The 22807-nt window shown below is 45.0% G+C and overlaps 4 protein-coding genes across 6 annotated transcripts; 2 read left to right on the top strand and 2 right to left on the bottom strand.

Moving 5' to 3' along the window:
* Positions 1–56: 56 nt before the first annotated feature.
* On the bottom strand, positions 57–6450 carry znf687a (zinc finger protein 687a). Of its 3 annotated transcripts, none has more exons than XM_029838831.1 (11): positions 6235–6450; positions 3941–5801; positions 3390–3645; positions 3087–3307; positions 2822–3006; positions 2534–2710; positions 2293–2455; positions 1964–2203; positions 1774–1886; positions 1590–1692; positions 57–1489 (listed from the first exon to the last, which is right to left on the bottom strand). In XM_029838831.1, the coding sequence occupies exons 2-11, from the start codon at positions 5777–5779 to the stop codon at positions 878–880; spliced, it is 3909 nt and encodes a 1302-aa protein (XP_029694691.1). In that variant the 5' UTR covers positions 5780–5801; positions 6235–6450; the 3' UTR covers positions 57–877. The 3 variants fall into 3 exon arrangements, with proteins under 3 accessions (XP_029694691.1, XP_011604094.2, XP_029694692.1); XM_011605792.2 differs by having other exon boundaries at positions 6239–6450; XM_029838832.1 differs by having other exon boundaries at positions 3087–3271; positions 6239–6450.
* Positions 6451–6597: 147 nt separating this feature from the next.
* Positions 6598–10670, bottom strand: LOC101067241 (26S proteasome non-ATPase regulatory subunit 4-like). The gene is made up of 10 exons (XM_003966212.3): positions 10571–10670; positions 9667–9807; positions 9464–9578; positions 9291–9377; positions 9144–9212; positions 8823–9038; positions 8437–8545; positions 8212–8346; positions 7239–7294; positions 6598–7133 (listed from the first exon to the last, which is right to left on the bottom strand). The coding sequence occupies exons 1-10, from the start codon at positions 10594–10596 to the stop codon at positions 6963–6965; spliced, it is 1125 nt and encodes a 374-aa protein (XP_003966261.2). The 5' UTR covers positions 10597–10670; the 3' UTR covers positions 6598–6962.
* Positions 10671–11547: 877 nt separating this feature from the next.
* Positions 11548–13047, top strand: LOC101061161 (serum amyloid P-component-like). The gene is made up of 4 exons (XM_011620592.2): positions 11548–11632; positions 11813–11864; positions 11967–12069; positions 12157–13047. Exons 1-4 carry the CDS (start codon positions 11597–11599, stop codon positions 12665–12667), a joined length of 702 nt encoding a protein of 233 aa, XP_011618894.2. The 5' UTR covers positions 11548–11596; the 3' UTR covers positions 12668–13047.
* An 8028-nt stretch (positions 13048–21075) lies between these two features.
* Positions 21076–22212, top strand: LOC101061390 (serum amyloid P-component-like). The gene is made up of 3 exons (XM_011620593.2): positions 21076–21190; positions 21293–21395; positions 21483–22212. Exons 1-3 carry the CDS (start codon positions 21124–21126, stop codon positions 21991–21993), a joined length of 681 nt encoding a protein of 226 aa, XP_011618895.2. The 5' UTR covers positions 21076–21123; the 3' UTR covers positions 21994–22212.
* The last annotated feature ends 595 nt before the right edge of the window (positions 22213–22807 follow it).

Raw genomic sequence — 22807 nt, 5'->3', positions numbered from 1 at the left:
GCAAGATAATCATACTTTATATCATATTTTAAAATATTCAAACTCAGACACCAAAGTTGAAATACATACTTTATTATCCTTTATATAAGGAATAAATCTGAATAAAACTGTTGTAAATGCAGTAGATTCCACAATAAAAATGCAACATTTCAAATAGACCTGAAAAACTAAACCCTATCTAAGTGTGCTAAAAACCCTTAAATGACAGGTTGAAGGTCACTGATTCTTTCTGCACATCCTGGCAGAAGTGTAGATTCCAAAACACAAAGTCTGAATTCCAGCTTAAGCTAGAGCAGAATAAGCAGGTCTTTTCAGTCAAGTAGCATCATCGTTACCAGCAACCGCAGGTCAATAAGACTAAACGCTCGGTGACAACAGGACAAATCAAACTTCAATTCTACTCTACTAAAATGTCAAGGCTGCACTGACTCTACTCAAAGCTGGAACTTGATCTCAAAGTTTGAATGAATTATTCTGTGAACGGCCGCAAGAAAACAAACATAGCAGGGTAGAGCGTGACTGGGCTACGACATAGACATGCTAAAACTTTAATATCATACAAGGGATTAAAAGCTCCAAAGTGTCCATGAGGACATATCTACTGTAATCCGGCTGGAACATTCAGTCTTCTGCAGTGAAAATGGTCACAGTTCTGATTGATTGTTGAGCAGCTCAGATTTCCCTCCTTTCATTAACGACAGAAATAGTTACATTCTTTGAGTCACAATGAAAACATTAAGGTTAATATCAACCAAGTATGGTACAAAATCTCTGACCAATATTTGCCTGATTAATGGATTGGATGAATCGTTAGATGTCGCGGTAATTAAGGCACCTTTTTTTTTTAACCTGGCCCAGTTTGCAGGTATCCAACACCTTAGGGGGTTTTACCTGTGTTCCTCGCACTGATAAAGGCCATACCGTGAGTTCTGAAGTGTGTATTCAGATCTGATGCCTTGTCGAATCGTTTGCGACAAACCTTACACGTTAATGACGGCTCGTCATCAGTTTGATCTTTGGACGAGGGAGATGCTGGCATAGAACTGTCAAGGGAACTCTTCTCGTGGTTCTTGGTAGTACTGGGAGAAGGTACTGGCCCTGCGCTGAGGGCGTGGGGGTCGTCAGTGAGGGCCTTTCGCACTTTGTGGGCAATGAAGCAGTGGCGAGCCATAGAGGAGGTGGATGTGAAACAGGCCCCACACTGTAGACACTGCTGATCGCCGCTCTCCGTGCCTCCTCGCCGGTGTTGGCTTATGTGCTCCAGGAACGACGGCTGGTCCTCCGTGGTGTAGCCGCACGGTGCGCAGCGGAACCCAGACTCGGGCTGGGTGTAGGATCCCGGAGCAGAGGACGGCTGGGACTTCTTCGGAGGACTCGGCCCATCCATGGACTCTTCGTCCTGCTCCATTTTCACCGCTCCTCTCTTTTTGCAGCGAGCCCTCACCCGGGTATCTTGCTCTGAAGAACTGTCCGCTTCATCTCTTCTCATCTGACCCAAAAGAACATCAAGTAAAGAACCTCGCCAGGTCACCACCTCCCTCTCTATATCAACAGCAGCAAGTTACAGCTCGGCCGTGAACCCGTTTTACCATCAGTTTGTCCTGGCTGCCTACGTCCATCCTGTGCCTCAGCTGGATGTGCTTCTCCAACATGGCTCTGCTGCTGAACGTTTTCTTCCCGTCGCTGCACCACCTGCAGACAAGAACGGGTCAAAACAAGTCCCCCGGGCAAGTCAGAGTGACGGAAGAATAATGTAAAGCAGACGGTGCTCACTGGCAACTAAAGCCACGATTTGTCCCTTTGTGCTTGTCTCTGATGTGACGTCTCAGGCTGGATGTGGATGTGAAGGAATTCTCACACTTGTTGCATGGAAATTTCTTTAGGGTCTGCCCAACAAAAGTAGGAAGAACTTAAGGAGGATGAAAGAATTGAATGGGGTTATATTTTAGGTGGATGTTCATACCTTGCCATGCTGTTCGGCCATATGGCTAATGTAGACTTCCCGGTCTTGGTAGCGTTCCTGGCAGAGAGCGCACTTCCATCCTGAGGGGTTCTTTACCTTTTCTTTTGTCATCATTTCTTCCTTATATTCATCCATCCACATCTCCCCATCTGAGCTCCCCAATGCTGATGCAGTGCGTGAGTGAGAGGAAGCAGCAGGAGGTGAAGGCATTTCCTTCTTTACTGTGGGAGTCTTATGGATCTGAGGAGGAGAAATGCACGAGTCAAACGCCTTGAACCCTCCAGTGAGAAATGCAGCTTAAACCTGCACATCACACACATCACACATACCTTAAAGTGTTCCAGGAGCGAATTCCGTTGTGAAAATAACTTGGTGCACTCGGGACACTTAAATACATGAACCTTTTGATTGGTTAAATGAGTTTCAAAGTGGGTGTGCAAGATAGCCTTGTTTGTAAAAACTGTGTCGCACATGACACATTTAAAGATCATCCTGTAGAGAGAAATAAAAACGGACCAGTTAACGATGACATGCAGTATGTGTTTTCTCATGCACAGTGCAAACACATACGTGGTCTGTCTGTCTGTAAGTGCTGGATGCTGCGATGTGATGTGACTCTGGATGCTGTTGGCAGACTTGAAGGCCATGGGGCAGCTGGGGCATTTGTGAAACACGTCACAATGAGCCTGTTGGATGTGAGACTTGACTGAGTTGAGCCCTCCGAACACCACGAGGCAACTGTAACATCTGGGAATGATCAAAAGGAGGAAACAATGGAATTCACTTCAATGGATTCACCAGCAATGTGCCCTTTTTTTTTTTTTACATTCATTTCACTTGATTCAGAAAACAAGGCACCTGTATCCAATGCGACGTGAATAATGCAGACAGGTGTGGCTCAGGTGTGTTTGAAACAGCGGCTGCTCGACGGAGGCGCCGCACTCAGGACATGTGTGTGGTGTGGAACCTCGATGGATGCGTTGATGAGCCGCTGCGCTGCAGCTATTGGAAAGGAGCATGGGAGGAGAACACTCTTTGCAGGGCTGGAGAGAAGCAGATGAAGAAATGAAGGGCCTTTCTGTTCATCAGCCATCCTTGAGCAAAGCAAACAGTCAAAACTTACAGCGATGTGAGCTGGTTTGATCTCCTGGAAATGTTCTGCCACCTCTTCTTTGCTGCCGAACTGGATCTGACACTCGGGACATTTATAATTTACGTTCTGCGCCGTCTCTTTCTTTTTGCTGGACAATATCTTCCGTGTTGTCTGTTTGGGTTTAGGGGTGGCCTGGCCTAAAACTGATAACTGTCCTGATGAGGACAACAGAGGAGATTGCGAGAGCCCATCTGTTGAATCAATGAGAAACTCGAACTCAGGAATCTCTGACCAAATAAACGATATTGTTAGAACTTAGCAACCTTCACTGACCTGCAGCCACAGATTCTGGCTGGCCGATCATCTGCTCCACAGGGACAGGCTTCATGACCAGGTGTGAACACTGCATGATCAGGCCTTTCTCCTTGTGCTCTCTCGCATGTAAGAGGAGACTACACTTGTTAAAGAAAGCCAACCGCTTGGTGCACTGGTTACAGGTTACCTCGATCCTCAGCGAGCGCCGAGAGTAATGCCGCACCAAACTTTGCTCCAAAGCAAAAGCATCGCCGCACTCCAAACAGCGGTAACCCTGCAAAAGGGACAAAGATTGTTAATGACATAATTATGACATAATTACGTTAAACTGAAGATGAGCTGGCGCACAAAGACATATTAACAGCTTGGTGTTTAATACATGGAAATGGAAATAATGAATAGGTGGGTCATATGAAGGTTTTTACATAATATATAATAGTAATTTAAAAGATCCTCACATCACTTTTACTTCTATTGTGAATTACAATAAAATGGGATGTATTTTAAAACATAAGCGATAGTTGATTTATATCGATTAATAATGGAAGTGAAAAAGATGATGGATTTACTTGTGCGGGTAGAGGAAGTCCCCACTCTGCAGGAGGTGGTGTGCTAAGATCTGGTTTGTAGCTGGGTAATGGGTTCCTGTTGTTGAGGATCTTGTTGAAGGCTTCAACCAAACTGGTCTGACTTTTGGATATGATCGCCCCTGTGCTGTTAACTATGGACGCCGGCTTGTTGTTGTTTTGAGAATGAAGCAGATGAGGAGCGCTACTTAGACTTCTCAGCCCCAGGCTGCCAGGACTGACCCTGGGAAGTGAGGCAGAGATGGAGGGGAGGGCTGCAGTTCTGGTGAGGTTCACAGCTGTGGGGGTGACCAGAGGTTTGTCCACACTTTCATTTCCAGCCCCTTTAACTGAACTGGTTCCTTCGTGGAGTTCTGCAGATGAAGTTATCTGCAGCTCTGCTTTGGACTTTGTGTTGGACTCTAGTGGATTTTTGAAACTATCCACACTTTTGGCTGAGTTTTTTCCACTTTTCTTAGGGTTGGAAGCACCAACGGTCTTGGCGATGCTACCTGACTGCATTTTGATTTTAACCTTGAGGGGATGGAGCGGAGGTGAATCTGTCTCTGGGACCACACCCTCGGTATCAGCGCCAAAGGTCTCCTTCTTTAGAGCAATGCTTTCACTGAGGTGTTCGTATTCACTTTGCCTGTTTTCTTCTCGGAATTCACTTTCCATGTGCTCCTGTCTGTGACCTGAATCCTTGTGATTCACACTCTGGGAAAATTCAGGACTGCTGCTTCTCTTAGGGACGAGGATACCCATCTCACTAGGAGGTGGGCTCTCAGGTGAGTCCCGCTCCTCGATTACATGTTCTGGATATTCCTCCTTCTTTCCTAATGCAGAGTTTGTAGCAGGTTCGGAGGAGCTGTGAGAACTCTGTAACAGGGGAGCTATGGGAGGGGAACCAGGGGTTGTAGTGTCATTTTTGTCTCCACACTGCATAGCAGGTTTTGAAGATTTAAGCAAAGGGAAATTGGAAATTGGTGGAGAAACAAGACAAGGGGTGGTTTCAGGTGACCCGAGCAGTACTTTTGCTCTGCGTTTAAATTTGGGAGGTGAGGGCATGATAGATACTGGACTCTCATGGATCACAAGGGGACTTCCTAAATCAGGCTCTGAATCATCTTCATCTGAGTGAAGGGTAGGTTTGATTACATCTTTCATGGTGCCATTTTGTGGCAATGAGGTGGCTGGATTACTACGACAAGCGTCCTCTTGATGTGGCTCTTGAGAAGGAAATGGAGCAACTGAAGATTTAAGGTCAGGACTTGATGAAGTTGGGGGGTAGAGGAGAGGCTTCAAACTTGTTATAACATCTGCTGTGTGTTGGACCAATTCAACTTCATCTCCTTTGTCTGTTTCAACCTTACTAGTCCTTGATGAGGGACCTGCTGGATGAATTGGCCAGGTATGTGTGCTGGATTGGCCCTGCTCACCAATGGATTCTTCAAAACCATTAGCAATCTGGGGTTCCCCTGGTAGAAGAAGGGGCACTTTAGGGCCAGGATGTGATGTCAAGTGATCAAACTTGACTTGGACGTGAGCGTTTAATCCACAGTTTGATGGACTGACCCGTGCATCTCTGACGCACCTTTCGTCTTCGAAAGACTCAGCCCGCACAGTGTTCTTGACAATAACACTGACTACAGGAGGGTCGCTATGAGTGGCAGGGGGGCAAGGAAAGCATGAAGAAGCCCCACTCATTCTTTCATTTGTAGCTGACCGGATCTCATTTTGCTCATCTTCTGGGCTTGACTGAATGGCCTCTTTGGCATCAATATCAGGAATGTCAAACGCTGCCAGCAAATCATCGAAGTCGGGGGTTTTCATGTCCCCCATTGCCGGAAACGACCCTTAAATCCTATCAAAACAACACTTGTGTTAGTCTTGACGTGCAAGTCACAGTTGCAGCTTAACACTGGTGCGCGCAAAACGTACATTTAAAAGGTGTGTCTTAAACTAAAACTAAACTAAAATGACAGCCGCTATCACGAAAAACACAGTTAAGAGCAAAATGTACAACCTGCAATAATTTTGATAGGTACACGACAAAATAAAACAATACTGTGCATAATGCGTAACCAGTAATGTTTCAACAAGTAGGATCTTTTAGCAAACAACTACAATAGCTCAAGTTTAGCATAGCTACGAGTAGCTAACGTCATCGCCTTGCTAACGGCAAAAAAAGGAGTTATCTATATGATGGCAACACTTGGCAAAATATATTGCATTTGATGCATGGTGTGTTTGTTTTGGGGGGAAACTGCATTTGTTCACACTTGTGTTTGAGTTACCTACTTGTTAGCGAAGTTGTTTCTTGACTTTCTACTGCGGCGCGGAAAATACTCGTCACTGACGCACGCGACAGAGATTTCCCAGAATCCTCTGGTGGTTTGATTAAACTTAGCGAGTGGGCTCATATACGTTATTCTAAAGAAATAATAATACAGTATATGCAGCATACCCTGCAATCTTTTTAGAACCTGAGTTCTAGTCATAAATACGTTCACATTTGAATATCTGTATTTACATAACAGAAACCAGCATTTCTGAAATTAATCACAACTGTTCCCTAAAAGTTACTTCTGTTTTTTCAGTGTTGAGTTTTATCATGCATATCAACAGACATATCCTTGAGGCATTTTACAAGCGTTACATGACATCCCCCCAATATCCTTTATTGAGGAAATTTGTACAGTACAAACCTGTATTTGCCTGATACAAAACATTAATATGAGGGGTTTACCTTATGGTTAATAAACATCTTAAAGCAGCGCAAAGTCTCCTATTAAGGAAATGCCAAAGTGAACATTTTAAAAACAAGATTAGAACTCAAACCAGACATGTGATGTTGACAAATAGCAAATACTTGTGTTTCAAGAGTATAAATCAGTGTTCCACTGAACAAACTTGTATATTAAGCTAAAGGTTTCTGTGGTCGGGGGTAACGTTCTGAATAACACATGCGGTGCAACTTAATGTCATTTTTATTGATGATACATGAAGCTTCTGTCAGGAGTGTTTATTTCTTTTTCTCATCTTTTTTCTGGCTCTCTGGCTTATTGCCTGTCTGGGAAGCCAAGGAGCCCATGGCGTTCCTTATAGCATCATTGTTGGGGTCAACTCCAGGAAGGTTTTCCAGAACACTCTGAAGGAACTCTGGATCTTGCATAATATCATAGTCCTCCTCGTCCTGGACACAGTAAAGTCACGCTGTAATATCTATTTAGTTGATGTTGTTTTGTAGTTTATTTTTTAAACTGCTTAAGAAGGCAGTGATGCAAACAGCTTTTCCTACCTTGGCCATAGAAGAGTCTGCTTCAGTTCCTGTATCCATGTCTTCAGTGCCAAACTCTGAAAGAACAGTTAAAAGTAAATTTCAGCTGAACGCTCACTTGTATTTAAAAAGCAACAACTACTACAGTAATATATAGAAGCAAGCTGCAGAGATCACACTCAAGCATCTTTAGGGACCTTTAATCCTCCTATTATCCTTAATAGTTGAATAGATAAATAACCCTTTGATAACGAACTCTATAAGTGAGTTGACCTGTCCTCTAACATCAGGCCAAATTTTTACATTGGCATTGATTTATCTTGAAATGTTGTCACGCATGTTGTGTACTACCATTCATGACCACAAGGGTATGAATTCGGTTATAAACCCTATTGGTTTTTGTGATGATATGACCTTTTCTGTCATGCTACCATCAGGGCAAAGTTTCAGTTTTAGAGTCAGTGTAACCTGATTTTTCAAGATGCACTGGCTTTAAAACGAAAAGTTTGCCCTGGCCTGCTGTTGCTTCATATGCTTCAATAAGAAAGTTTCAACACAACTAAAACAGCTTGGAGTCAAACTGACCCGAGGAGGAACACCAATGTCCACAATAAGCGTCTGCCATGAAATATTAACCAAAAATCAAAGTCAACTGTTCACTTTTGAAGATCAAACAGGGTCAAATTGACCGCGATAATTGAAGGGTTATGGTGACAGTGTAGTATCACCTGTTTCAACATAGAAAAACCCTTAATCTTTTCCAATATCTACCGAGATAGGTAATCATTAGCCACTGAATTCATATAATTTGCAAGGCAGAGACATCCGCAAAGTTCTTTCTGGCAATGACGGATTATGTAAGTAGTTTTTTTTTTAAAAACAAAAAAACTGTGGTACAGAAGCAGCCATCACTATGATTGCCACCATAATAAAACCTCATATCTAAACCTGTCTGTTCTCCTAAAATAGAGACAACCAAATATCTATGTTTGACCTCCTTCTCCTTGCATGGACATCTGTAGTGCGTAGGCGATCTGCTCATCCTCGGTCATTCGACTGAAGTCTGGAAGCGCAGGCGTGGTCGAGTCTGTGTGTGGAACAGACATCTTTAACAGGGTATCAGGAGACTCTGAAACAGAAAGAGGGGCACGAATCACAAACTGTAGTGACACGATCTGCGCATGTCTTAAAATAAGACAGAAATCAGCATGCTGCTCACCATCTACAACAGTGGAGGAAACACCAGCATCAGCAGCTGAGGCAACAGTGGTTCGACGAGCCTCTTCCTCCTGTCGCTGCCGCTGCTCCTCCATTGAGACCCGCAGAGCCTTAAAAAGAAATGGACGGACTCACATCATACATCAAATAACAAGTGTGGTTATCTGTAGTACGGTATATAGGGGTGTCGGGAAAGAAATGTATTCATGTAAGAATTGTGATATTTGTCCCCTATGATTCTAGCTCAAATCATCAAAAATATTTTTTGGAAATTAACATTTCATGGCAGCACCGTCCTTTTCTGAATCAAATCGAGTCCTGAGACACCTAATAGTAGAGCAGTATAAACAAGCAGCAAATTGGTGTCCATCTCTGGTCATGTCTTACCAAAGCAAGCTCAGGGTCGGCACTGGGATCCACTCCAAAATCAAAATCACTGGAACCAAGACCCAATGCTGCACCTCCTTCTCCAGCCAGGATGGGAGATGACAAAAGGGCATCAGCCAAACTGGGACCCGGAGGGACAGTGATCAGGTGGGAGCCTGTGCCCTCTTTACCATTCAGACAATTGATGAAGGCCGTCAGCTTTTCTGTGTTCATTTCCTGCATAGATAGCAAGTTAAAAGATGAAACGATCAGATCACCTGGGCTCTATGAGTAAAGAGGAAACTGTGCCTGTTGTGCTGTGGCTGTTTCACGGGAAAATACCTCCTCTCCAAAGTTTATGACATCCACGTTGACTTTTTCCTTCTTGAGCCGCTTTGCCATTTTGATCAGCTACAAATGTGGAAAAAAAGTCAGACATGCATGAATTGTTAGTGTACATATAGAAAAATGGAACAGAATGAGACTCACTTCTTTTTCATTATCCTCCACTGGACTGCCAACAAACACAATAATGCGCATCTTGTGGTTTTTTCCCTGTCTGTGCTTCAGGGCCAGCTACAGTAAGCAAAACCAAGTTTAAATAAAAACAGTAACTCTGGCATCACATAACCATTTCTCTTCAATGACAATCATAAACCCACATGTGCCACTCTGATACCGGTGCAAAAGCTGATGTTTCCACAGGGCTGTACTGCATGGAGTTTGGAGAGTATCCTGGCCGTATCTGGAGTCAAGGTGGTAAGCACCTCGCAATTGCTGGATACAGGCATAACGCAATGTTAGTAATGTGATATTTATTTTGGTGCATATGCCGATACATCAATTAAAACACAAGCGCTCTCACTTTGCCATGGTAATGAGGCCAACATTGTTTTCCGGATTGCTACGTGTTTTGGAGTGGCAAACAATATTTACTGCATCCTGCTGAGCCTGCAGCCGGGTGGGCAGAAAATCTCCATTGCGCATGTACTCGCTGTTATCCACACTACAAAAAAATGTAGAGCATTAATAAACATTAGGTAGAACAACATGTCTACTATCCATCATCGGTGCACATTTGCTGAAAACACTACGATTTAAGGAAGTGGAAATAGTCAATTTAAGATGATGTTAAATAGCAAATTCTCTCCTCTGAAAATTTGCTATTTATTATCATCTAAAAGTGCTGATTGGGAGAAATGTAAACAAGAGTGAAGCAGACATTGACGACTGAAAGAAATTTAATAAACATAACATAAACATATCCGTGAATGAAAGGTATTAGCCTCAGAGTTTTGCTACCCATCGACATTATGTTAGAATAAAACAAATTCACTTAGAAGGTACTGGTTATTGGGAGGTTTACTGTGTCCATTAAATAAGCCCAATACTACGTTCTCTTTGCAAGTTCTTTTATAATGGGCTAATCGTGGGCTAAGTGTTTGTTAGCTTGCTGAACTTACGCGTTTTAGCAATTTTAAGAAAGAAGTGAAAACTATGGGCTTTGTGTAACCTAGAAACACATAAAGCATCAAATAATACCAATAAGGTAAAACCAGCTATACAACGTCGACTAGCCTAGTGCTAGGGCTTGTGTATGCTAACAGCTACTTGGAGGGTGACTCAGTGAAAACATCGAGCAGCCTCAAATGATAATCATCAATATCACAATTGGGGAACAAATATAAATAAGCGACGTACTCCGGTAAATTCAACATGCCATACGATATTTATGAAAATCCAATTCAATTGTATTTCTACTCACTTACCAGACCACAGTGCTTTCAAGCACCATTTTGCCATCTATTTCCTAAGTTTAAGTGGTGGATTCTGGGTAATGAGGTTTTTCTAAACCGGAAAAGAGAGAAGGACTACGACGACTACTACTATGGTGGTTTCTGGGTAATGAGGTTTTTCTAAACCGGCCGGAAGAGAGAGGATGACACTATTTATTTGTGTTATTTGATAAATCTCTTCACTCTGTGCCAAATTATTGTGATAGAAGAATTGCTCAGCTAAATTATTTGTGTTTGTAAGAAACAAATGCTAAAATAATGTTATGATGTTGAATTTGTGGAGAAGCTCATTTTGGCGGCAATTGCACCTTGCTGGGATCCAGGTATGTAAGCTTTTTAACATTATTATTGTTGTTTTGTGATTGGGAAAAAAAACATTTTTTAAAAATGAGAAAATGTCTGTTTCTTCTTGCCTTGGTCTTATTGCTTGGATATTTTCCTCTTCTTTTAGATCTATCAGGTAAAATTCTCATCTTTCCCAGGGAGAGAACCATTAATCATGTGAAAGACACCAAAATCTTAATCTAATTCTCTGAGCATCTGTTTCAGGTTATTAAAGCTTTTGTGTAGAAAGTTGTGACATGCTAAAGCTGAGTTTAATCAATCATTGCAGATTTGTGTTTGGAGATGACAACATGAGCTGAATGTGCATTCAATGTACAGATAATACACCCATCTCCATCCACAGCCAACCCTGCATTAGAATTTATTATTAGTGACATATGTAGATTAAAAAATAAACACACGAAAACTAATGATTTAAAATACGTGTTTATTCCTTTAGAATGAGACATGAAATCACAACCACATAAGCATTAGAAGGCATTTCTATGACTCCAAAAGGGGTTCTACACTGTAAATACAGGGTGACCAAAGGAAATCAGGTCATTATTGATCTGTGTTCTTTGATGAATTTCTTCACTCTGTCCCACACCCCCCCCCTCCATCAGAGTTTAAAGGTCAACATCACCGAGCAGAATAAAATCCAGAGAGCCTTGAATGTGGGACATCAGATCGACACGGCCTGACCACATGGTTAGACAGCTATATATGAATTTAGTTCTTTTTATAACCGATGAATTCTTCAATATTTGCATTTTGTCTTGTATATCACCTGTGTAGATTATGGTTAATTATAGAAGAATAGCTTGGATAAAGTCATTGTTTTTGTAAGAAATCAAATGCTAAAATAATGTTGTGATGTTGAATTTACAGATGGAGAAACTCTTGCTCATTCTGGTGGCACTTGCCCCTTGCTGGGCTGCAGGTATGGAAGCTTTGTAACATTATTCTTGTTGTTTTGTTATAAAAAACAATATTTTAAACTGTCTGTTTCTTCTCCCCTTGGTCTCATTGCTTCTTCTTTTAGATCTATCAGGTAAATTGCTCATCTTTCCCAGAGAGAGCAACATTGATCATGTGAAACTCAAGACATCAAAAACTGTACTCAATTCTGTGACCACCTGTTTCAGGTAATTAAAGCTTTCGTTTAGAAAGTGGTTTTGGAGTAGAGGAGCCTTTGTTTATCCCCGTTGCTCACAGCTTTCTTATCATTTCAGATTCATGACAGACATGAGCAAGAGCTACTCTATTTTGTCTGTGGCCACTGCAGCGCACACAAATGCCTTTGTGCTTTTCAAGCCAGATGAAGAGAATATCTTTAGGGTGCACGTGCTTGATGGTGTGGCAGACTTCCGGTCAGTGCCGATAGCTCCAAACACCTGGCACTCTATGTGCACAACCTGGGACTCTGCCACTGGGCTGGCTCAGCTGTGGCTGAACGGCGAGCCGACCGTCAAGAGATACGTCAAGAACGGGCCGATCACAGGGCCACTATCAATCGTCCTGGGCCAGGACCAGGATACCTACGGAGGAGGTTTTGATGCAAAACAAAGCCTCGTAGCCATGCTGAGTGATTTCCACATGTGGGACTATGTCCTTCCTGCCGCCGAGATCAGGCTGAACATGGATGGCCCGTGCTTCACCCCGGGTAACGTGTTCGACTGGAGAAACATCCAACATGAGCTGGCTGGGAAAGTGATCCTTGCAAAGGCCTCTGATATTGTGTAACTGTCTGTAAAACTGTGACTGAATCAGTAACAACCAAAGTGTTATTGATCTTCTAGAACCAGACATGAGACTGACATCACATGAAAAATGTTCCTTTCAGCTCCTTTCAGAGGACACAATGCAAATATGTATCCACTGAAGTACAGCTGGATGTTATACGCATAGCAATGGAAACTTATTGCATGCTGTAGTGTTAGGTATCACAATAAATACAATCAATTTATTTACTGTGCTACTTAATAAAATGATAAAACATAGTCTACATGGTCTGGCTTCATATTGACTTCACATGAAGAGCAAAATCCATACACACAGCACAGCCAAAGACATCACTCAGCAGGTTTTACCTAGAATTTCCCAATAAAGTTACAAGAATGAAAGAACTCTTTAAGTAGAACTGGAGAGGTGGCAAAAAGCTTAATGTCTCAACACACTGCATCAACTAAAACCCTCCATTTTCCTCTGATTAAACCAGAGATTAATCAATTAGTGTAGATTTGTGTTTGGAGATGAAAAAGCACAAGCTGAAGCCAATGAATGAGCATTCATTGTACAGATACTAAACCCGTCTCCATGAACACCCAACTGCTGCATTAGAATTTAATATTGGTGTCATATGTAGATTAAAAATAAACACACCAAAAGTCATGATTTACAAAGTATATTTATTCCTACAGAATGAGACATGAAATCACAACTACATAACGAATGAGAAGGCATTTCTGTAACTCCAATGTACAAACAACAAGGTTTGAACACTGTAAAAAGAGAGTGACCCAGATATCAGAGTGACCCAGGTATCGGAGTGATCAAAGAATTAGACTGTCAGCATTGTCGGCTTTGCAAGTTAAGTGAAACAGTCGTTATCCGATAACAACTGTTTCCTACATTACCGTGATGATATTGTGAGAAGAATTATTGTTGTCGTTATTGTTATTGTTACTATTATCGTTTAAATGCTATGATGAGTAGATTTAGAGTGTTTAAGGAATGTTGTTGGAAGAGAGGAACATGTGAATGTTTGACAAGTAGATTTGAAGTGTCTGAGGAATGTTGTTAAGAAAGAGGAACATGCGAATGTTTTACAAAAGTATTGCTTACAACCGAAACCAGCACTCAGGTGTAACCTGTTCCTTAAAGATAAGAGGAGTTGTAAGGATGTTCCTCCACCTCTTGCTCCACCAGCTCCCCCTCAGGCGGTCCCATTGGACCCGCCCGGAGCCTTAGATCCCCTGGCTCCGAACACTAATCCCTTTTTGGGCCCCTCTCCATCGGGAGCCCAGTGCAGAAATTACCATATGCAGGACAACACTGTGCAGATGCACCCACTGATCCAGGTTGCAAACCCACAAGCTGGTGTGCAGGGTCAAGAACCTACTATCTTGGTGTATAGAACCTGGACTCCAGAAGACTGTAAAAAAGCTTGTGATGGCATAACCTCGCCCCAAATGGACGTAGAGTCGTGCATCCAAGACATAAGACAGTTACTAGGAAGTTACCATACTAACGGTACTGAAACCCAGCAAGTCCTCATGTGCGTTAATGGCAAGAAATGGGGCACTGTTAGAGGAGATTGGGTCCCAGTGGATCCAGCCACTCAACAACCATGGCAGCCTGGCAGCCAAGAACTAAATGACAGACTTGACAGACTGTACGAGCGCATGCGAACTACTTTTAACAGACGAGCTGACTACAGCGCCATTACGGCCACGAGACAAAAGACTGACGAAAGTTTTGAAGACTATAGTATGAGAATGAAAGACGTGTTCCGGAAGAATAGTGGAATTCCGTATGCGGAAGAACCAGAAGGTCCCTACCAACAGCAGTTAAAGCAAACTATACATGGGGGATCAAAACCAGAGATAAAAACCTGGGTAGAGAGACAGTTAGTTGATTTCGGAACCTGTTCCCTAAACCGCTATGAACAATATGCTATGCATGCTGAAAGACAATGCCAAAAGAGTAAGAATCAATTCCCAGGCAAGTTTTTCAATGCCAACCCTCTCCCAAGCCGAGGCCGGGGGCGTGGGCGAGGCCGAGGCCGAGGCGGAAGGGGAGGAGGAGGCAATTCCCGTGAAAATGATTAGTGTCATTATTGTAAAAATTATGGACACTGGGAACGTGATTGCAGAAAGAAACAACGTGACCAGAGATACAAAAGAGGACAGCAGCAAGGTTCTAATCCACCCCAGCAATGACTAGAACCGGAAAAAGATGTCACAAAAATTGAAACAAATCAGGGCACAAAATTTGACCAATTTGAAAAAGATGACTTAGAAGATGTTTTAGACTTAGAAACCATCTTCCTGTTGAAGGCAAACCAGAAATACAACTGACCGTGTTAGGTGATTCTTTAACATTCTTAGTGGACACGGGTGCAGGTAAATCAGTAATTAGAGATCCAATAGCCCTGAAGCCAACCTCTACACAGATTTTTGTGAGATCAGCAAATGGTCTCGTAACCAAAGAAAGAATGTCAGTCCCTGTAGACGTCTGTGACCCTGTAAGTGGAATCACACCTAAAGTCCCTTTTGTGATCTCCACCACATGTCCCGTAAACCTATTAGGAAGAGATCTTATCTCTCGGCTCCAATTAATGATTCGCACCACAACCAAAGGGATGTGGTCTGTAGATAGAATGGTTAATCTGTGGGTAAGAGAAGGAGAGAAGTGCAGTAAATTCTGGTCACTCGACATTCCCGAAAAGCAGCCCCCTCCATTCTCTGACCCAATCACTATGATATATGGTAAAGCTCTGTCATACTTACAGCCTGAAGCCCAGCTCCACAATCAAGCTGTCCTGCATGTAACCATGCACGTGGAGCGCATAGGTGAAATCTGTAAATCAGACTCACAAGGCACACTAAGCTATGCAGAGCAGTTTGCTAAACTTAAAGATCCACAAATGATATATGTGTGTGGTCATACGGCTGTCTGCACGGCAGGAAGCCTTTCCACCGAAGCAGCGGCGCTATTCAAAGTGTCAGGTTCTGTACCACATGTTTCTATTGCTAAACCGCTTAAGAAAAGATGGCAAGACCTGAGATGTGATGCAAAATAGCTGTATGTAAATGCACTGCACATACTAGCAACACAGACGCAGTCTCACAAGGCAATGCCTTTGCTGACAGAGCCGCAAAGGCTGCAGCAAATAACAACACACTTCTTGATAATGAAGAGGAATCAGAAGAAGAATGGACAAATGTAATACAAGTTGTAAATGAACTGTTTAAGATGCCTTAAGCTGTACCCATGTTGAACTCTGAGTGTAAGAAATGTGTTTCTAGGAAAATGACGTACAGTAATGCAATGAAATTTCATGAAAATGTAAAGATGTAATACTCCATCCATCCATCCATTCTCTACCGCTTATCCGGGGTCGGGTCGCGGGGGCAGCAGCCCAAGGAGAGAAGCCCAGACTTCCCTCTCCCCAGCTACCTCCTCCAGCTCATCCGGAGGGATCCCCAGGCGTTCCCAGGCCAGTCGAGAGACATAGTCTCTCCAACGTGTCCTGGGTCTCCCCGGGGGTCTCCTACCGGAGGGACATGCCCTGAACACCTCACCAGGGAGGCGTCCAGGGGGCATCCTGACTAGATGCCCAAGCCACCCCATCTGGCTCCTCTCAACGCGGAGGAGCAGCGACTCTACTCCGAGCTCCTCCCGGATGGCAGAGCTTCTCACCCTATCTCTAAGGGAGAGCCCAGCCACCCTACGGAGGAAGCTCATTTCAGCCGCTTGTACCCGTGATCTTGTTCTTTCGGTCATTACCCAAAGCTCATGACCATAGGTGAGGGTAGGAACGAAGATCGACCGGTAAATCAACGGACCGGTGCAGAGCCCGCATTACTGCATTACTCCGCACCGATCCGCCTGTCGACCCCGAGGTACTTAAACTCCTCCACTTGGGGCAGGATCTCCTCCTTTACCCGGAGAAGGCACTCCACCTTTTTCCGGTCGAGAACCATGGCCTCGGATTTGGAGGTGCTGATTCTCATCCCAGCCGCTTCACATGTGGCGGCGAACCGATCCAGTGATAGTTGGAGGTCACGGGCCGATGACGCCAACAGGACCACATCATCCGCAAAAAGCAGAGACCCGATCCTGAGGTCACCAAACCGGATCCCCTCAACACCATGACTGCACCTAGAAATTCTGTCCATAAAAATTATGAACAGAATCGGTGACAAAGGGCAGCCCTGGCGGAGGCCAACCCTCACCGGAAACGAGTTCGACTTACTGCCAGCAATTCAGACCAAACCCTGGCACCGATCGTACAGGGAGCGGACGGCCCATATCAGGGGGCCCGACACCCCATACTCTCGGAGGACCCCCCACAGGACCCCCCGAGGGACACGGTCGAATGCCTTCTCCAAGTCCACAAAACACATGTGGACTGGTTGGGCAAACTCCCATGCACCCTCGAAGACCCTGCTGAGGGTGTAGAGCTGGTCCACTGTTCCACGCCCAGGACGAAAACCACATTGCTCCTCCTGAATCCGAAGTTCGACTATCCGGCGGACCCTCCTCTCCAGTACCCCTGAATAGACCTTACCAGGGAGGCTGAGGAGTGTGATCCCCCTATAGTTGGAACACACCCTCCTACCACCCCGGTCTGCCAATCCAGCGGCACTGCCCCCGATGTCCACGCGATGTTGGAGAGTCGAGTCAACCACGACAGCCCTACAACATCCAGAGCCTTAAGGGACTCTGGGCGGATCTCATCCACCCCCGGGGCCTTGCCACCGAGGAGTTTTTTGACTACCTCGGCAACTTCAGCCCCGGAGATACGAGAGCCCATCTCCAGGTCCCCAGGCCCTACTTCCTCACTGGAAGGCGTGTTGGTGGGATTGAGGAGGTCCTCAAAGTATTCCTTCCACCGATCCACAACATCCCGAGTTGAGGTCAGCAGCACACCATCACCACTATACACAGTGTTGACAGTGCACTGCTTCCCCCCCCTCAGACACCGGATGGTGGTCCAGAACCTTTTCGAGGCCGTCCGAAAGTCGTTCTCCATGGCCTCACCGAACTCTTCCCATGCCCGAGTCTTTGCCTCGGCAACCGCCGTAGCTGCACTCCGCTTGGCACGCCGGTACCTATCTGCTGCCTCAGGAGTCCCACAGGCCAGTAAGGCCCGATACGACTCCTTCTTCAGCTTGACGGCATCCCTCACCGCTGGTGTCCACCAGCGGGTTTGGGCATTGCCGCCACGACAGGCACCAACCACCTTGCGGCCACAGCACCGGTCAGCTGCCTCAACAATGGAGGCACGGAACACGGTCCACTCGGACTCAATGTCCCCCGCCTCCCCCGGGACATGGTCAAAGCTCTCCCGGAGGCGTGAGTTGAAGCTCCTTCTGACAGGGGACTCTGCCAGGCGTTCCCAGCAGACCCTCACAACACGTTTGGGCCTGCCAGGTCTGTCCGGCATCCTTCCCCACCATCGGAGCCAACTCACCACCAGGTGGTGATCAGTTGACAGCTCCGCCCCTCTCTTCACCCGAGTGTCCAGAACATGCGGCCGCAAATCCGATGACACAACCACAAAGTCGATCATCGATCTGCGGCCTAAGGCGTCCTGGTGCCAAGTGCACATGTGGACGCCTTTATGTCTGAACAAGGTGTTCGTTATGGACAATCTGAGACGAGCACAGAAGTCCAATAACAAAACACCACTCGGGTTCAGATCAGGGGGGCCGTTCTTCCCAATCACACCTCTCCAGGTCACACTGTCATTGCCAACGTGAGCATTGAAGTCACCCAGGAGGACGAGGGAGCCCCCAGAAGGGGCACTCTCCAGCACTCCCTCTAAGGACTCCAAAAAGGGTGGATACGCTGAACTGCTGTTTGGACCATAGGCACAAACAACAGTCAGGATCCGTCCCCCCACCCAAAGGCGAAGGGAGGCTACCCTCTCATCCACCGGGGTGAACTCCAATACACAGGCACTGAGCTGGGGAGCAACCAGAATTGCCACCCCTGCTCGTCGCCTCTCACCATCGGCAACTCCAGAGTGGTAGAGAGTCCAACCCCTCTCAAGAAGACTGGTTCCAGAGCCCTTGCCGTGCGTCGAGGTGAGGCCAACTATATCTAGTCGGAACTTCTCAACCTCGCGCACCAACTCAGGCTCCTTTCCCACCAGAGAGGTGACATTCCATGTCCCTAGAGCCAGTTTGTGCAGCCGGGAATCAGACCGCCAAGGTCCCTGCCTCCGGCTGCTACCCAAAACACAATGCACCCGACCCCCTTGGCCCCTCCTGCAGGTGGTGAGCCCACGGGAAGGGGGTCCCATGTTGCCTCTTCGGGCTGCGCCCGGCCGGACTCCATGGGCAGAGGTACGGCCACCAGGCGCTCGCCAACGTGCCCCACCCCCAGGCCTGGCTCCAGGAGGGGGCCCCGGTGACCCGCATCCGGGCAAGGGAAACTTGGTACCAATGTTGTTATTCATCATCAGGGGGTCTGGGCTACGCTTCGTCTGATCCCTCACCTAGGACCTGTTTGCCATGGGTGGCCCTACCAGGGGCATATAGCCCCAGACAACGGAGCTCCTGGGATCATTGGGACACGCAAACCCCTCCACCACGATAAGGTGGCAGCCCAGGGAGGGGAGATGTAATACTGATGATGAGAATCTAGACGCATTTAACGATAAACAGGAGGGAAATGTGAGAAGAATTATTGTTGTCGTTATTGTTATTGTTACTATTATCGTTTAAATGCTATGATGAGTAGATTTAGAGTGTTTAAGGAATGTTGTTAAGAAAGAGGAACATGCAAATGTTTTACAAAAGTGTTGCTTACAACCAAAACCAGCACTCAGGTGTAACCTGTTCCTTAAAGATAAGAGGAGTTGTAAGGATAAAGGAATTTGTAAAGATGGAAAAAGTAGATAGAAGACAAAGAATCGTGAGGTCCTGATTGACAGCAATCTTGTGTGCACCAAATAAAAGAGGCGAGCGAGCAGCAGACGAGCAGAGTTGACAGAGGAAGCTTGAACTGCTGCTCAGCTCTCCCTTGCAAGGACTCCAGTTGTTTGCGTGGTTTGTCTGAGTCTTAACATAAGAGTAAAGAACAGCGCGCAGCCGGAGTCAAAAAGACGTCTGAAGTGAAAGACCTTTCATCACGAGTTGACGGAAGGCCGGTCTTCATCCTCCCAGGGCGACCATCTCCAGTGACGGGAAGAAGGCACCAAAACAACTCAGAGAGAAACCATAGAAGCAACGGAGTGAGTATAAGACACGAAAAGCGCTACACTGAAATACTGCAGAGGTTATCCTGCCTGGTCATCAGGAGAGAAGCAGAGGGAAGATACACCCGCCTCTTCGGAGGTAGAAGCTTGGTGTATACTCTCCTGATTAAAAAAGAGGGGTTATAAGGCCACGGCAGAAGGACTCAACTAGATATCCAGTAGGGATTGAGGGCTGTTCAGTCGGAGACCAGAAATCTCCACCCAAATACATAAAAACTGATAAAATAAAGTGCACACATGGGCAACCAACATTCCACAAAAGGTGCTGAATTCGAAATCCAGGTTCATGTTCACATGTTCAATTGTGGGTGACTAAGTTTAATTGGGATGGTAACTTAGACAGGCCAAGCAATATTACAAAATTAAAAGAAGATTTAATAGAATATGGAAAGAAACATCCAAAAGTAAATGTGGGGTTGACACAATGTCACCTCTGGCTCACTGAATCAAAATATAGAAGAGAAAAACAAAATCAAGAAAAGGAGAAACGAAAAAGAGAAAAAGAAGAGAAAAATAAAAAACCCTTTTACCCATCACTGAGTGCGTACGTGAGAGAGGAGGACAACGAAACAGGATGCAGAAGTCGACTGATGAACATGCCTCCTCCGTATGTTCCTCCACCTCTTGCTCCACCAGCTCCCCCTCAGGCGGTCCCATTGGACCCGCCCGGAGCCTTAGATCCCCTGGCTCCGAACACTAATCCCTTTTTGGGCCCCTCTCCATCGGGAGCCCAGTGCAGAAATTACCATATGCAGGACAACACTGTGCAGATGCACCCACTGATCCAGGTTGCAAACCCACAAGCTGGTGTGCAGGGTCAAGAACCTACTATCTTGGTGTATAGAACCTGGACTCCAGAAGACTGTAAAAAAGCTTGTGATGGCATAACCTCGCCCCAAATGGACGTAGAGTCGTGCATCCAAGACATAAGACAGTTACTAGGAAGTTACCATACTAACGGTACTGAAACCCAGCAAGTCCTCATGTGCGTTAATGGCAAGAAATGGGGCACTGTTAGAGGAGATTGGGTCCCAGTGGATCCAGCCACTCAACAACCATGGCAGCCTGGCAGCCAAGAACTAAATGACAGACTTGACAGACTGTACGAGCGCATGCTAACTACTTTTAACAGATGGTTAATTATAGAAGAATTGCTTAGATAAAGTCATTGTTTTTGTAAGAAATCAAATGCTAAAATAATGTTGTGATGTTGAATTTACAGATGGAGAAACTCTTGCTCATTCTGGTGGCACTTGCCCCTTGCTGGGCTGCAGGTACGGAAGCTTTGTAACATTATTCTTGTTGTTTTGTTATAAAAGACAATATTTTAAACTGTCTGTTTCTTCTCCCCTTGGTCTCATTGCTTCTTCTTTTAGATCTATCAGGTAAATTGCTCATCTTTCCCAGAGAGAGCAACATTGATCATGTGAAACTCAAGACATCAAAAACTGTACTCAATTCTGTGACCACCTGTTTCAGGTAATTAAAGCTTTCATTTAGAAAGTGGTTTTGGAGTAGAGGAGCCTTTGTTTAACCCCGTTGCTCACAGCTTTCTTATCATTTCAGATTCATGACAGACATGACCAAGAGCTACTCCATTTTGTCTGTGGCCACTGCAGCGCACACAAATGCCTTTCTGCTTTACAAGCCAGATGAAGAGAATGTCTTTAGGGTGCACGTGCTTAATGGTGCGGCAGACTTCCGGTCAGTGCCGATAGCTCCAAACACCTGGCACTCTATGTGCACAACCTGGGACTCTGCCACTGGGCTGGCTCAGCTGTGGCTGAACGGCGATTCGACCGTCAAGAGATTTGTCAAGAACGGGCCGATCACAGGGCCACTATCAATCGTCCTGGGCCAGGACCAGGATACCTACGGAGGAGGTTTTGATGCAAAACAAAGCCTTGTAGCCATGCTGAGTGATTTCCACATGTGGGACTGTGTCCTTCCTGCCGCCGAGATCAGGCTGTACATGAAGGGCCTATACGTCACCCCGGGTAACGTGTTCGACTGGAGAAACATCCAACATGAGCTGGCTGGGAAAGTGATCCTTGAAAAGGCCTCTGATGTTGTGTAACTGTCTGTAAAACTGTGACTGAATCAGTAACAACCAAAGTGTTATTGATCTTCTAGAACCAGACATGAGACTGACATCACATGAGAAATGTTCCTTTCAGCTCCTTTCAGAGGACACAATGCAACTATGTATCCACTGAAGTACAGCTGGATGTTATACGCATAGCAATGGAAACTTATTGCATGCTGTAGTGTTAGGTATCATAATAAATACAATCAATGTATTTACTTTGCTACTTAATAAATTGATAAAATATAGTCTACATGGTCTGGCTTCATATTGACTTCACATGAAGAGCAAAATCCATACACACAGCACAGCCAAAGACATCACTCAGCAGGTTTTACCTAGAACTTCCCAATAAAGTTACAAGAATGAAAGAACTCTTTAATTAAAGCTGGAGAGGTGGCAAAAAGCTTAATGTCTCAACACACTGCATCAACTAAAACCCTCCATTTTCCTCTGATTAAACCAGAGATTAATCAATTAGTGTAGATTTGTGTTTGGAGATGAAAAAGCACAAGCTGAAGCCAATGAATGAGCATTCAATGTACAGATACTAAACCCGTCTCCATGAACACCCAACTGCTGCATTAGAATTTAATATTGGTGTCATATGTAGATTAAAAATAAACACACCAAAAGTCATGATTTACAAAGTATATTTATTCCTACAGAATGAGACATGAAATCACAACTACATAACGAATGAGAAGGCATTTCTGTAACTCCAATGTACAAACAACAAGGTTTGAACACTGTAAAAACAGAGTGACCCAGATATCAGAGTGACCCAGGTATCGGAGTGATCAAA

This window comes from Takifugu rubripes, chromosome 7 (genome assembly GCF_901000725.2).
Source record: "Takifugu rubripes chromosome 7, fTakRub1.2, whole genome shotgun sequence".
In the NCBI taxonomy this organism is placed as follows: domain Eukaryota; kingdom Metazoa; phylum Chordata; class Actinopteri; order Tetraodontiformes; family Tetraodontidae; genus Takifugu; species Takifugu rubripes.
This window is presented reverse-complemented; position numbering and strand designations above follow the sequence as displayed.

What these genes read in the sequence shown, in the direction of transcription:
- LOC101067241 (XM_003966212.3), bottom strand. Translation starts at nt 10,596, where the DNA reads ATGGTGCTTGAAAGCACTGTGGTCTG. An exon ending in CTTGAAAGCACTGTGGTCTG is followed by an intron (nt 9,808 to 10,570) that starts GTAAGTGAGTAG and finishes ATTTTTTTGTAG; the next exon opens with TGTGGATAACAGCGAGTACA. An exon ending in CAGACTCTTCTATGGCCAAG is followed by an intron (nt 7,134 to 7,238) that starts GTAGGAAAAGCT and finishes TACTGTGTCCAG; the next exon opens with GACGAGGAGGACTATGATAT.
- znf687a (XM_029838831.1), bottom strand. Translation starts at nt 5,779, where the DNA reads ATGGGGGACATGAAAACCCCCGACTTCGATGATTTGCTGGCAGCGTTT. An exon ending in GACTTCCTCTACCCGCACAA is followed by an intron (nt 3,646 to 3,940) that starts GTAAATCCATCA and finishes TCCCTTTTGCAG; the next exon opens with GGTTACCGCTGTTTGGAGTG. An exon ending in TCACGTCGCATTGGATACAG is followed by an intron (nt 2,711 to 2,821) that starts GTGCCTTGTTTT and finishes GATCATTCCCAG; the next exon opens with ATGTTACAGTTGCCTCGTGG.
- LOC101061161 (XM_011620592.2), top strand. Translation starts at nt 11,597, where the DNA reads ATGTGGGACATCAGATCGACACGGCCTGACCACATG. An exon ending in TGCCCCTTGCTGGGCTGCAG is followed by an intron (nt 11,865 to 11,966) that starts GTATGGAAGCTT and finishes TTCTTCTTTTAG; the next exon opens with ATCTATCAGGTAAATTGCTC. An exon ending in TCTGTGACCACCTGTTTCAG is followed by an intron (nt 12,070 to 12,156) that starts GTAATTAAAGCT and finishes TTATCATTTCAG; the next exon opens with ATTCATGACAGACATGAGCA.
- LOC101061390 (XM_011620593.2), top strand. Translation starts at nt 21,124, where the DNA reads ATGTTGAATTTACAGATGGAGAAACTCTTGCTCATTCTGGTGGCACTT. An exon ending in TGCCCCTTGCTGGGCTGCAG is followed by an intron (nt 21,191 to 21,292) that starts GTACGGAAGCTT and finishes TTCTTCTTTTAG; the next exon opens with ATCTATCAGGTAAATTGCTC. An exon ending in TCTGTGACCACCTGTTTCAG is followed by an intron (nt 21,396 to 21,482) that starts GTAATTAAAGCT and finishes TTATCATTTCAG; the next exon opens with ATTCATGACAGACATGACCA.